General features: G+C 45.0%; 1 protein-coding gene across 2 annotated transcripts in view; it reads right to left on the bottom strand.

Moving 5' to 3' along the window:
• The window catches only part of LOC128305905 (serine/threonine-protein kinase NLK), a 76592-nt gene that overhangs the window by 10592 nt on the left and 50339 nt on the right, over positions 1-15661 (bottom strand). For both annotated transcript variants that reach the window (XM_053043540.1, XM_053043539.1), the window contains exons 3-4: positions 10848-10977; positions 3679-3734 (exon numbers count right to left, since the gene is read on the bottom strand). In XM_053043540.1, coding sequence (XP_052899500.1) covers positions 3679-3734; positions 10848-10977 — 186 coding nt within the window. The remainder of the gene's footprint in view (positions 1-3678; positions 3735-10847; positions 10978-15661) is intronic.

The raw sequence follows: 15661 nt of genomic DNA, 5'->3' as shown, positions 1-15661 counted from the left end.
TAGTTCGAAGGAGGGGTTAAGGAAAACTGTGATCGAAAACGAGCTGCATAGCTGAGGAAGAAAATAGTCTACTCTTCGTTGGCCGTATGTGGTTGAAATACAAAGCAGACGCCAAATGTCTGCAAACTTTAGATTTAATTTATCACCTGCCACCCCGAAGCATCGTGAGGTCATATTTGCTGAATAGAGAGATTAACAGCTCTGTCGTACATACAAACGACCCACGAATTGTGTGACATTCTTGCCAAAAGTGTTAACTGTTGTTGAAAGTTTTTATCCCTTCTTTTCTAGTGATAGATATCGTGAATGTTTTACTCCTAATCCTAAACATTGACATTTTACAAACTTTGAACATTTTCTAGACGCCTTATCTACTCGTTGTTTCCAAAAAAAAAAGGAAATCAAAATAACCTAACCTTCCTTACAAGCGGGTAACGAGCAGACAACACATGCCAATGCGTGTGGGGAACGCGCCACCACCACTATAACCGAACAGTGCGTCCTGTTCGACAACCGATTGAACGATCTTACATGGTTGCTGATAAAGCTACTGGCAAAAGGCGAAAGTTTATGCGGACGATTATTTTCTCCGTCCTCGCAAACCATTTCCGACCCGAGCCAACATGCTTCCTTGCTGCCGACTTTACCCCCGGGTTCCTGTCAAGGACGTTGCCCGGAACTGACATCGAGACATTGTTTGTTTGGTAGCAAGTCTCGTCGATACGTCACGTGGTGTCGGTACCAAACCCCGGTGCACGAGTGTGGAAGCACCGGATAGCACAACGAAAAAAGCGTTTCACACTAAAAGCGTTTCGAGCATAGGGAATGGTCAGCAAGGACCAAACCGAAGAAGCATACCGCTAGATGGGGGTGCTTGTTGGTAGTGAAATAGGATGGCGTAAGTTACGCGCCGGATTTGTGGTTTGGGATTTGCGATGAGACATTGTAGCACAGTCCACAGTGACGGGTACGGGCGCGTTAGCCAGACAGCGGTGGGATGAGCAGTGGGAACAAAGAAATTTTCCAGACATTTTGATCCATTCGCTGCGTCGCCTTCACCCGTTGCTCCCCTTTACCGGGTTCGTGACTTACGAAGGATACGACCAATCACGGCGGTTCAAACCGGCCGGGTGGTATTACTTGTTTAATTCCGCTGGTCCTGTTTGCAGCACAAAAATGTGCACCACGGCGAATTAAATTGCATCCATTAATCAAACGGTACCACTCACACCACGTGCTCGATGTAAGTGTGTGTTGGTCTTGGCTCAGTCTCTAAAAAGTAAAAGAAACAAAAAACTGAAATATTGTAGGATATTTTTCTTGCCTTTCGCTATTCGATTTCCGGACTCATTTTTGGGACAGTTTTCCTAATTAATTCTTAGGATAAAATGTCACCCCATCCTCAAGATTTCTAGAAAAAGTGTCAATTGGAATGAAAAATGCGTCATTCAATCATACTCTGGGGGGGAGTGGTGCGAGGGCAAAAATTGTTTACTCAAAGTTGTTATACTTTTTAAGTGATTTAGCAGAATATTTTACCGGACTACAAATTAATCGGAATCCTCGCTGGGTTCGGTACCGCATTTGAACGCATTTTTTTTTCAAGGATTGCTTCAAACCAAACCAAACAATTCCGAAGAAAACCGGGCTGATTCTCGTGATGCGCGCCATAGCTTTGCAATTTCACACGTCCTTGATGTAAATAAGCATATTACCGAAGGCAGGACGTAACACACACCCTCCTCGTGTCTCTCACACACCCTCCGTTCATTCCATGGGGGGTTGGTGATTTTCTCTCTCTCTCTCGTTCGCTCCGAACTTCTCCGCTGCTGGGTGGATCGTAGACGTGCGGTTCTTGGGGCTACGCCCTGCTGCCGCGACAGATGTCCTTGAACGTTCCTGGGAGCTGGCTGGTTGCTTTGCTTCGTGCCCTGCCATCCGGGAGATGGTACGTGGGCCCCCTCTCCCCTTGCATAAAATAAAATCACTATGAAAAGTGGCAAATTTCAGCATCACCACACACTAGCCCCGGCTAGAACGTTGGGTGGAGGCATAAGCAGATAGCGGAGTGGTGCTGGCTTTACGTGAAACCGGGAAACCGACGAATGGAAATTGTGGTGAAAAGTTTGTCAATAAAGTACAAGTGGGATATTATGCCACAAAAAATCTTTCGCTATCGGGCATCGGAAACGAATTCTCGCCCGCTCGCGCCCGATGGTGCGGTGTGTGCTTGTTGGTTTTTATGGATATTTGTCCGGTTCTTTTCATTTCCCTTTTTTTTGGTTTGTTTGCTACATCCTTACAGATCACAACATTTCGATGAAAATACCGAAATCGTGCTATGTTCTTTCCTAGCAGTGGAATGGTTTGGATAAAAACGATATCGACGTCAGTGGCAAGCACATCTCTGTCCGAATTTGTGACACTGTGCCCTAGTTTCTCGTTCACTCCAATGAAGATGAGCAACTTTAGCTACTGTTACAAAAAGCTGCACTATTTTCACGACAATTTTCCCGAAACAATCTAACAGACATAAAAAAGACACTTTCTCGCAGCTTCCTCACGGTAATGAGACAGGGCACCATGTTGCCGGAGCGTACACCCGTTCTGTTATGCAAATGTTTTTCTTTCGGCCAAACGCTTCATTAACTGTAGCAGACTTTGAAGCTGCATGAAATTTACATGAGCGGACACAGGTAAAACACATCACACCCGACCGGGTGAACTGATGAATAATTCACACATCAGAGTAGAATCGAAATAATTCCTAGCCGTTGCCACTTTACACATGTAAAACAGGTGATTCGGAAACACGAGAGTAAAGAGTAAAAGAGTTGGCTTTAGAGAAAACCATTCACTACGCATTTCCTTATAGTTCTGGAGGATTACGTTGGGTCCATTTTTATCCAAATAGGTGACATCTCCGTGGCACCGCAATGGTGCTTTCATAAATCGAATACTTAATAGAGCGGCTAAATGTTGTGACTAACAATGTAAGAGTCGATAGCACAGAGAATTGCGACTCTTTTTGGTATCAACCTTCTAAAGGTCATATACCTGCCATTTCTGGCTCACCAGAGCGAATTTTGGAAAGATGGATAGCCAAATCCTTGCTACGGGGGATTGGTCCGGATGGGATTTTGGAGCGGTCCGTTCGTGTGAAGACCGGCGCCGCTAGCAATACTCCATCAGCCATCCCTCTCCACGAGCGTGTTCGAGACTCTTCAGCTATTTTCGATACTGAAATTCACAGTTGGATATATGTCCAATCAAATATCACGGCTTGGCAGACCTCAACACTAAAAACTGAATAATAAGAGAGATATTATTGTTCCTCATTTCCATGACATACATACACACCAAAATGGACATCAGGAAACTTTGGAAATTGCTCGCATTTTGGGAAAACCTTTCACAGAATTGCTTCTTGAATAGTATTTCTCTTAGGTCAAGGTATATCGCCAATACCGGGATCGTGGAAATCCACTGTCCAAGCCATTCATAGCCATTTACGCATAGGTTCTGCTAAAGCCTTCAAAAAGCCATCAATATGATTAAATAATTCCAATGCAGTCGGGGTGATAGTTCCTCGTTTTAGTACAGACGTTTTTACAGCCGATGCCGCACGAAGCAGTAAAAAGAGCATGGTTTACGGTACGATTCATTAGAAAAGGATACATTTCCTGGAAGAAATCCAAATGTGGCGGTTGCAGGATGTCCAATGCAGAGAGTACCTGGAAAAGGAATAGAAGAAAACGTAAAGAAGAATTAGTCCAATTTATCCCAATCCGAAGTGTGCAGCGTTCCGAGCAAAAGCCACACACTCCACCGCAAAACTTCTAAAATCCGGAAGCTGTCAAATGTGAACCTCCGTCGGTATGCTCCAGCATATTTCCAACCACTCCTTTCCCAAGATGCATGACGTTGTCCCCGGAAACAGCTTATCGATCGGTTGTCGCTTTTGACAAGTACCGTCTGCTTCTCGTCAGAATAAAAAGTGCCAAATAGTTCCGTCTCGGTGCTGGTGCTGATTTTTTTTCATTGAAGACCTTAGATTGGCCGTCTCCTTCTTTGCGGAAAGCCGCCCTTCAATGCGAACGGCCGATTGGCTTTCGGCAAGTGATCGGGCGGCTGTCAGCGTACTGCTGTGCAATGCAAGGCGAGTTATCTGATAGCTGCTGACTCAGCAAATGGCTCGACACGCGGTACAATGACCAACGGCCGACGACAAGCAGCAAGAAGATGCACAGTGCGGCGAGGTGTGAGGTCGTTCCGTTCGTTCGAGCCAAAGCCCGATGTGACTGCTGTGAGTCAACCCTCGCGCCGAACACGCTCGTGGGAACTTTGACATTAATGGCGAAACGCGCCAGATAGTGTTGAGTACGGTGGCCGGCTTCCGGGGAGGAGAGTACGCAGAGGAACTGGGCATGTATGTGCAAGTAATACGATACCAATTCGCAGCCCGGACTTGAATGCGGCTTACGTCGCGAAATCACTCGGTGCAATGGATTACATTGCTGGTGGGAAGAAGAAGCCGGTGACGGAGCACATCAGAAGATCTTGTTTATCGACGACAAACCCCGGGTATGCAATGAAGCTCGCGATTGATGTCAAACTTTACATATCACTTTATAATGCTGCATGTAGCAAACCGGTAGTTGGCGTACTGATCCTGGTTATTGGAAATCTATACCACGCTATCCGAGATTCTCACAGTACATTCCCGTTCACAATAGTGTTTCGACAGTAATTGACGCTATGACAAGTACATATAAGTGCATTTCATTCGATGGGGTAGATCATACCATAAGTTAGAATGCTTTCAGCTTGTAGCTGTCAAATAATACAGATACCGGGCTGTACACATTCGTAAAGGACATACCATTTTGACATAAAGAATGACATTTTTGTGGAACTGCAATTCGAGAAAAATCAATTAAAGTGATTGGAAATTTAACTTTAAATAAAAATCTGATCAATAAAATAATCCCTTTTATGATGTTTGCCTTTAAAAATTGTTGTTAACGGGAAATAATGCCTAACCTGGTTCAGACTTGCTAGAAAACTGGTTTGTTTTGACATTTGTCGTGCAGCAGACCAAAGCTTACATTAGAAAAAAATCTAATCCTGTTCACCTAAGCTTAACTTAGCTTTTCATTTTTATGAGGAGCTGAAAGCGGATAAGCCTGGAAACGTCAAATCGCATACAAAAAACTGGCTTAGAGTATGATTCCGGCCAAATGATGGATTCAAATCCTTGAAGAAGATGGAGCGAAATTGACTGCAAGTCCAAATCTGCATGGGCTCTCTCTCTACATTCTCTCTCTGGCATTCATCTCTCTCTCTCTCTCTCTCTCTCTCTCTCTCTCTCTCTCTCTCTCTCTCTCTCTCTCTCTCTCTCTCTTCTTGGCGTAACGACCTACAAGGCCATGTCTGCCATTTCTGGTTTACCACTTAGAAAGATAGTCAGTCCTTGCTATGGGGGATTGGTCCGGATGGGATTTTGATCCGGTCCGGTGTCCACAGTGTTAAGTTGTCGCCTCAGTCAGTTATTCTAGGTCCATCAAGAAAGGGAAGCTATACGACTATCCTCTTCTAGGTAGTCCGTGAACATACATCACATCGCATAGTTAATGGCAGCTCTGAGGCAGTATATTTTCCAAAACTGCTGTAGCTACACCACGACATTTGCGACATGAGTTTAAAACTGCAGGAATTTGCACGTGCCACTGCGTTAATGCTGTCGCTGCTAACGAACAGCAGCTGTCGCTATCTATTAAGCGATCGGAGTCGACTACACCACGCGCGTCCTATATGCAAAGTAAGCGGATGATTTATCAAACAACCCAATGCAATGTTCCCTTTCGCCCACCACCCCTCTTAATCACACCTACTCGCCCTCGTCCTGGGTCCCTCTCTCTCTCTCTCTCTTTCTCTCCCTCGTGGAACACCGCAAATGGATTCGGAATCGCGCTAGGTCCGAATTCGGGCACAATAGCAGGACATTTAAAATGCAACGATTTGTTGCGCTGCGCACACTAATTGCATTAGTGCGTTTAGCAGTGGCTGGGATCGCGATTTATGATACCCGTGGATAGCCGTTAGGGTTTTGCATATAGCCCCCTGGTCGGACGAGTAAAAAATAAACCAAACCAATCCAGCATTTTTGTCTCAAAATCTCATATTCCGCCCCGCTCATAAATAATAGACTTCACAGCTTTCACACAGCCACCAAGCGGCGGTCGCTTCTCTTAACGCGCATTGCATAGAATTATCTCCGCGCAACAGCCTAACAGTCCCTTGTCTGGCCCGTTTGGTGGCTGAAACTGGCACGCGCTTTTAGTACATTGTTCAATTTCCATATTTTTCCCATGGTTAGCACCCGCTTTTGGTTGGTGAAAGACAGCAAAACCAAACCAAACTGCTGCTCATATGTTCCACACAATTCGCACAGTTCGTCGGGCCGTTTAGATTGCTATTGCATACTTGAGACCCCACTGTTGGGGTTGGATGTTTTGTGTTTTCCAATTCTGTTACCTTCCCGGGTTTTCCCTCCTCCCCTAAAAAAAAGCACCCCCACACAGACACACATACATCTCCTATACAAAAAAGTGTTGCAGTACAAAACTGCATCCAAATCTGCATTCGTGTTTCTTGAATGCACGAAATGAAAACCAATAGTGGCAACACCACAAACACTACACAATGGCAACAGAGTTTTCGGGGGTTTGGAGAACCGTTGGCGCCCGGTGGTGCCTCTCTCATTTTTTTGTTTCTATTCATCTGTCCAGTTCCCGAGTGCACCAACAAGCCCTCCGCCCCGCAGCTCACAGCTCACAGTGCATATGAACACATTCGGCATGCATGCATTTATGCAACGATTAAACCTTTCTGCTCTGTCTCGCTTTTTCCCTTTGAGACCCCCAAAGAACCGGTCGGAATGGTCGGAAAAAACATTCCCCATGCCCTCCGGAAATGGTTTATGATTTATATCGCGGACTCTCTGAAGGTTTATTAGGCAATCTTTTTTCGCCACCACACACACGGGGCCGGGTCTACTACTGTAGACCTAGAGATAGATGATAAAGCAGGCGAAAAATCGTAAAAATACGCCCGCACATATTTAGCTTCATCCTCCGCTGGAACTTGCCCGCGCCACGGTTGCCACAATAATAGCTTGCCAACTCTCGCGCAGCAACGGGTTCCATTTCACACACTCCCTTCCTCTGCTTCGGTGCACTCTTCCTATTGCCACCTGGGGTACGACCGATGTGGTTCCTTGTTGCGGCACAAAAGCTCCGAGGGGGACTGCGGGAAGAACGTTGCAAAATTCATGCTGAACAGTGTGTTTGCATGCGCGTTTCGAATTGCAGTTTTTAATTATTCTTGTGTGCTAAATGGGGGGGAGAAAAAGCTGGTCGGAACTGTTGCCATTTTGGGGTGTTTTGTTATCATGATAGATACATCCATACATGAGAGATACATCTACTACGCTAGAAGTTAGCGCTTTTTAAAAGCAAACTTCTTGACGAGCCTTTGGAAAATCAAAACCCTTGGGGGATTCTTCGAGAATTCGTTGTCTAAAATCCCATTTGAATCAATCCCCCGTAGCAAGGACTACCTATCCGGATTCTCAAGAATTGTACGAACAATTCGGACCCATCAACACTATTCAACACTGGAACGTGCGTGTTTTGATACTCCATTGTAGCCGTTGTACATATTTTTATTATTGTACAGGCAGTCCCCGAGATACGCTATTATAGCGGACCGATAAAACCCGGGAAAAATCCACGCAACTCGAATTTCCGCGTAAGTCGAATCCTGGTACAATTTCGTTTATACTTTAAAGTTACAGAGTCAACTTCCTTCTCTGCATTTCATCTAATCAACAAATTATGCGACTTTTTTAAAGAATACGTTAAGATCAAATACAAACAAATGGTTGATATGAAAAAAGAAGGTATTTTCGATCAATTTATCTACTTTTTGCTTAGCTTTTTGCTTTTTGCTTTTTGCTAAATTTCCAAAAAACCCACGTATCTCCGAATCCGTGTAAATGAGGTACCGCATATCTCGGGGACTATCTGTACTTATTTTACAACAAAACGAATGAAAACAATTTGATTAGATCGATTGCAATGATCCGAGCATGACAAGTATCGAAACACGTAGTATAAACATACAGTGAGTCAATGACAGATCCTTAATGATATTTTACACAGTAATCCTGTGTTCCAGTGTTGAATAGGGTTAACGGGTCCGAATTGGTCGTCTGATTCTAGACAATTGTTTTACACTGTTGACAGATAGTGTTACAGTGGTTGAACCGGATACTGATTAACCCTGTAAGGCCCCCCAGTAATCCAGAAATGGCAGCGATGACTAAGAAGGTCGTTAAGCCAAGAAGAGAGAAAGTAAAGTAATCCTTATTTCTACCATATCTTTCAGAGTTCGTGACAAAGATATAATTAATATCAGTCATAAATTAATTATATCATTATGCATTAATTAATTTAAAAAAGACCATGACTTCTGTAATCATCTCACAACGAATCTTAAGTTGTCGTGCGTACGTCATTTGTTCTACACACCCAAGATGCACCCGGGATAGAGACGACGCCAAATGTCAGCTCACGCGCTCCAGCTCACGTTGCCTTCCATTTTGTGCAACATATCCGTGACCATCTTTGTGCGGTGCCCATTATCGCAGGTGACGTTAATCTTCTGTTCGGGGTCAGTAACAGCAGCAGCAGCCACAGACGGCACTACTATCCCCAAAAAACAGAAAACCGGACGTAAATGGATCCATTTGTAACAACGGCACCACCAGAGCGATTTATATCATGCAAATGGGTGAAGTTCAAAAATAAAACCTTCACTCAAACAGCCGGTCGAGCAGGAAGTGCATCATAAAACCCGGCAGCAGATGATCCTGTCCAGTTTATACTGGAGAAACCCCGGTCAACGGGACGGGGGCTCGAGACGGCACGAAAATAGCGCAGTACGGAGCAGATCTCGACCACCGTCGTTTGCATCAAAGGACGGACGGACGGACACACGGGTTGAGCGGTTTTCCACATACAAAATTCACGATCGTGACATGTGTGGAAGTTTGTCTTCCGTGCCGACACTTGGTAGAAGACGGCACAAAACGCTACCGCAGGGATATACTTGTAGGGAGGTTTTTGGGTGTTGAAAATGAAAGCGCATCAAGCGAGGAAAACTACTGCAACTATAATGTTGCACTCGTGGATGTACTCGCGATCGATCGATCGATCGAAAACGATATTTAATAACTTAACGATGCCGGGTAATGCGAAGGCGGGGGGTTCGACTGTTCCAATTCTTTATTCTTTCTAACCGTTAATGACATGGTGGCGTAATTACACCGCCCATTAGTAGGATGATTCGGCTTGAAGACATCTGTTCGATTTGTTAAACTGTCTTGCGTGACCACCGACAAAGAGTCCTAAGGAAAACATTGATTTATTTATTCCTCCCAACAAGTCTCTTTTTGTACTTCGGACAATCGTTACCAAGTGTGAAAAGGGCTACAGGATGTGCAACATTTGGAAGATCTTTCAAGAATTGCCTCTCAGTAATGCATAGGCAGTTTCTAGTGATCTAGAAGCATCTAAATCAACATGAGTTCACCGCCTCCACGAATTCGAATATTTGGTGTCTGATTGGAATTGTTGGAGCTTCTTCCCCGCCGGACACGCGAAGAATGTTACAAAATCAAATTACCTCGCACCGTGTGTGTGTGTGTGGGGCCCTTCCGTGGAGCGATTATTTCCTATCATGACGCGATCAGTCCAGTAGCTGCACCATACACACCGTGTACTCGGGGGCAGGGCGGCCGGCAAGAGAGCTAATCGATTGCGGGCTATTTTCAGACACTGGCATCTTCCTCTATATGGCTAGGTTTTCGCCCTTTTTTTTTCACCCCTCGGGAACATCCATTAACCTAGTTCGTGATTCATATTTGATTCGTGTGTCCCTGGGCTAGATGGATGCGGGAGGCAGGCGCACCCGGGGTGGTTCGGTTGGCGAACGACTCCCCGAGGGGCAATAGAGGCTGGGAATTGGATCGCACCAAAACATCGAAACGATAAAGTGTTGCCCCGTTCAGCACGGCACATTGCAGATGCACTTTACCAAAGTTCATCAATCAATCGCACCCGAACGGATTCGTTTGCTGCTTATGGGATGGGAATGGTTTCATTGTTATTCCAGATATGTATTCTTATACCGCGCACACCATGCTGTGTGTGGCGGGTTGCTGCTCCAGAAGCTAAAAATCAGTGTCGCTCCAACAGCTGTATCGGATCGGACCATTTGGTACCATTTGTTTGGAAATCTACCATCTATTGGAAATAGAAAACTTATAAACAACCGATAAATTTTCACCATTTCTTCCCATTAATGCCAATCACTCGTGTGGTCCGGTCAATATGCGGCTCGCAAGACATGTTAAAACACATGTTATCTGATATGGAAAACAACCCTCACACACACACACAAAAACACTGAAGAAAAAGAAAAATAATTTCTCCAAAGGAGCAGCAGGGAAAAAACACCCAGGGTTAACAAGAATAATATCACTTGCCAAAGTTACCTCACTGCTTGAAGCGTAACGACAACACTTTCTAATTAAAAACTTCTTCCACCACTCAACTCGGGCCTCGTTAAGGAGAAAAACGATGCGCCGGAAGAGGTTGGCGCAAAAAAAAGACAACGACAACGACACGACGAGGAAAGGTGATTCGCAATGCTGTTGCCGTTGGTTCGGGTTTGCCTTGCCGCGCTGTTCGGGCAAGGAGCCGCCGCCTGTGGGTACTTACATTTTCGTGCTTGAAGAAGCACAGCATCTTCAGCTCCCGGAAAACGCGCTTCGAGGACACGAGCGACTGGAAAACGTTGGGCAGCTTCTTGAGCGCGACCCGGCGTCCATCGCGCGGATCGGTGACGGCCCTGTGGGAGAAGAGAGAGAAGGACAACCGTTAGCACAAGAATGACCAAGCACGAGCAGCAGCGTGGAAGTAAGCCTGGAACGTAGATGATTAATTAGAGCAAAGCGAGTACACGCTGTGTTTTTTTTTATTCCCCCCCCCCCCCCCTTGCTGGCAAGCACGCACGGTGACGAATATGGAACAAGGCTGATAAATGTTGCGAAAGAAAAAGTTGCGCACCAGAACGAGAGCGCTGTGCAATAAAAAGTTTCGTTTTGCTTTGTTTTGCTGGCGAAGGATTATCTTACCGAAAGAAGAAGTTTTTGAAGAGGTTTGGAGCGAACCGTTAAATATGGGGGAGGGGGGGCACTTGGCATTTGAGGAGCTTCAACTAATCTTGAAGAAACTTCTCTTGCTGTAGCTTTAACCACTCGCGTCTTCGATAAGCTTTGGTTAAACAGAGTACAGGCAGATACGCGGTTCCTCTTATACGCGGATTCGGAGATACGCGGTTATTGGAAATATGACCTATGAGTAGATTTATAGCACAAAACCTAAGCAAAAAGATGAAAATTGATCGAAAATATCTTTTTTGTCACATAAAACATTTCTTTCCAACTTATTCTAATGTATTCTTTCTTAAAATCGCCTGATTCGGTGAAAAAATTAAGTCCAGAGAAGGAAGTCGACTCTGACTCTGAGTCGAGTGACTTTGAAGTATAAACGAAATTGCTCCACGAGGATTCGACTTACGCGGATTTTACTCGGATTATAGCGGTCCGCTATAATAGCGTATCTCGGGGACTGCTTGTACACGTCTTGCAGAAAGTATGCAGCCAACTGTGCGCAATTGTATTCAAAATTTTCAAACACACTGTTAACGGACCACCGATGGACGATGTCGTGAGGCTGCCGCTTGGCGACCTCCTCTGTTGCATACGATGAACCGGGCAATCGACACCTCTCCGGTCATGAGCCAACATTCCTGCACGACACACCACGGATGGGCCGTGGAATTGAATTCTGCGACCGTAACACCGGTCGGCGCGACAAGTGAAGGCGATAGAAAATCAAATGTGCATTCGACAGTGCGCGCCTTTGGGAAGGGGATGGAATTAATTCAAATGCCATCCCTTGCCAGACTTGCAACAGCCTGCCGTCACACGACTGCTTAATTGGGAATCTTGTCAATGTTGACAGTTGATCGTAATGGTCAGATTCCACAGCATCAATCGGCTGGAGTCAATCCACATAGTTTTGTCGCAAGCTTTCAGGCTAAACCTTTGCTGATTGATCATTCAATAATCGTAAAGCGTAATGGTTACTGGTAAAAGCTTTAAAAATAACTTAAAGTTATAATACTGATGAGGATTGTGTTTAAAATGTGAATATCCTTATGAGCAGACCAGACTGTGGAGATATGTTCGTCGATGTTGAAGGCTTTATCAGCTGAAATTCCACGTCAGAAAAGGACTTCCATTGTATCCACTTCACACTTTCCTTGGCCCCTCATCGAGGCGGGAGCTGAGTGGCCAATTTTAATTCAATTCAAATCTTGATGCACGTCACTCGTGTGACCGGCCTCCACCTGCCTACAAGTACCGAGCGATTCCGGAAGTTCGCGGGGAACATTTCCTAGCGCAAAACGAGGCTCCTTCTTGTGCAGATGCAGCTTTTAGCGCCGTGGTACAACACAATTCTCCCATGTTCCAATTGTAGCGAGCGTGACGAAAAAGGAAGCGGAACAGTGGTCTTACCGGGGACATGAAAATTCGTTAACCAACTCTACATGGCACAAGCTCATTTGTTCAGAATATTCAGAACCCACCTTCATGTTGTAGGCCTCCCCTCCCAACTGTTGGTTCTATTCTTTAGCGAGAGTGGGCGAGAAACAGAGAGGGAGGATGGAGGGAAAACAGGCGTAAGGACTAAAATATGGCAACCCAACCGTGAAGGAGTCAACAACCGGCTGGCAGTATGGGCTTGATGCTTTCGCCTTGAAAGCCTATCGCCATCGTCAGAAGCTGACGTACGCGATACCACACTCACACACACGCCGTAGTCTCTAATTTCATTTACACCTTTAATTTTCCTATGAATAGTTATCGTGTGGCGAAAGTTGTTGCGTTCATGTTGCGTGCTACAGCGCAGCACCAAAGATTTTCCCGTGTGGAGAGTTCTCACTTTCCACCTGGGCAGAGTTTTGTGTCCAGCTACGGCAGGTAATTTGAAATACTTTTCAGGCACTGAAGGCACTTCTCCCGCCGGTTCCAGTTTCGTACAAGCACGTCAACCATCCGAAAAGCGTATCCCGACTGATGGAGTCACGAAATTCCCTATGACGAAGTCGACCACCATGAATAAGCATGGTACAATAAACACAACAAACTAACCTCACTTATCGTACTACACACGCATCATCATCACACGAAACAATTCGGTTCTGAGACAAAAAACATAAGTAAAAATAGTATGAAATGAGTGGTGATGATGCCTTTATAAGCTGAGCTGCAAATGCGAGTGACATGCGGAATGTTTGTTGAAACTTGGAGTTAACTATGGAGTATGGAGTCCGGGGAATCAATCAAATACATTTGTGTAATTGCATAGCGTTCCGTTCCTGTCTACATAGCTGTAGCATTATAGAAAGGATTGACGGGTAATTCGATTCGGTTGTTAAATGAGGATGTTCCCTTCCCAACGTACGTCCGCATTTAATATATCGTCATGGACATACATTCTAAATGTAGATAGATGGACATTGCAACTACGGCCAGCTTTCGACACTACGCAATTGTCGGCAATTAAAATCGATTGGGAAAGATTTTTCCTTCATCATCATCATCATCACAAACAGAATGTCGGCTGAGGATCGCGTTGATGATGATGATGATGATGTGGTGCAATAGAATTTTATTTCTGCTCACTTTCTGCTTACTGCACTGGATTGAAGGTTCACCCCATCAGCACCCCACCGAAGTGAGGAGTTTGTGGAATTGGAATTTGTTATTTTCTTATGCATTTAGCACGCGGCGTAATCGTAGCCGTCTGCCTGTTAACGAGTGAACGTTAAAAGTTATGAGCGCTAGCCCGATGTGGTGCCTTTAGGTGCCGATGCGCTGTTGCTGCTTCACGTTCAATGTCGGTTTTTTTGTCATTTTGTGGTTTGTGCCAGTCTTCATCGCAACGAGTCTGGAAAGAGATTTTCATCCTCTCCCCGGTGTGGCGCATTTCTACTACCCAAACTATGTCCCTCCAGAGGAACAAAGAAGCAGAAAAACACAGAAAATGTTTGGTTGTTGAAATAAAACAAACCACGCAACTGGTGTTGCCACTTCGTACTGGAATAGTTCTATGCAGACCACCATCGTCACTGGTTGGTCACGGTGGAGGATTAAACACAACCAACCAACCAAGCATCCTTGCTGCGTTCCACACCAACCGGAGCACTTGCACTTTGAAGCGAATGAATCTTGGAGTTTGCTTTGTTCCCGGATGCAATACAACCTGGAGGAGGTGAGCGTTCGTGTAGGGAAGATAACAACACCCGTTAAAAGATGCATTTCGAAGCTGTTGTTCCGTGATGGGTTGGAAGAAAGAATTTTGCTATTACCTATCTGCGTGACTAGAATTCTCCCGTTTAGTAGTGGACGAGTAGTAGTGGTCAAGGGGAGTGGGCGACCCGATGGCATGATGGTAGCGGAGCCGATCTTCACATGAACGGACCGGACCAAAATCTCATCCCCGGACCACAATCTTCCGTACGCGCAGGACTTACTATGGCAGGACTTCAGACCTCTTGAGGTTTTGTGATGTGCCAATGAAGAAGATCGAGAGGAGTGGATAATTTAGAGTAAGTTTATACTTCAAATAAAATTCACTAAACGAGAATAACACTAAGAGTATATATCTTCAAATATATACATATATACAGTCAAGTCTCTCTAACCCTGCAAACTTAAGAGACCGCTATTTTCGAGAGACTTGCAGCTTTGGGAGACAAACACACTTGGGCGGAATACCATTTATGTATGGCAAAACTCTTCAACTATACTCTGTAAACGCAACCATCACAAGCTGTCACTGGAAAACACCAAAACACGGCTACTATAGGGGGAGGCATTAGTGTACAAACAGTATATGTGCAGCTTAGAGAATACAATACTAGGGAGACTTTGACAGCTTTGAGAAAAATAAAATGTATTGAAAGTGAAGGAACTGTCAGAAAATGTTCATCTCGGAGAGCCTTGCTATCTTCGAGAGGTACTACGAGAGGTCGAGACCTCAAAAGCGTTATTTGAAGCTGTATTCTCTTTCACGAAATCTCATTTAAATTAGAATTATTCATCGATTTGCCGATGATCGGTATTTTGACCGCGTCATCGACAGATTCCCACATCAATATCAAATCAATTTCAGCCATCCCAGCACCATTGGCCGGCTGTCATTGCAATGCTTCCAAAAAACAATTTCGTTTACGCTGATTCCCCATGAATGAATTTGAAAGGGGGGAGGGAAAGCAAATCCACATTCCAAAAATATTGCGACACTCGTCGCAAGTTACGATTAAAGCGATCGCATCAGCAAAGAAAAAACAAACAAACAAAAGTGTTTAAGGGTGATCGAACTGGTCCGCTCGCGACGATGTCGTCTGCAAACATCAGCGGTGCACTGTGTGTGTGTCAGTTCAAGACGGCGTCCCAAGA

This window comes from Anopheles moucheti, chromosome 3, assembly GCF_943734755.1.
Source record: "Anopheles moucheti chromosome 3, idAnoMoucSN_F20_07, whole genome shotgun sequence".
NCBI lineage: Eukaryota > Metazoa > Arthropoda > Insecta > Diptera > Culicidae > Anopheles > Anopheles moucheti.
Note: the sequence above shows the minus strand (reverse complement) of the source record. Positions and strands in the feature narration are given on the sequence as shown.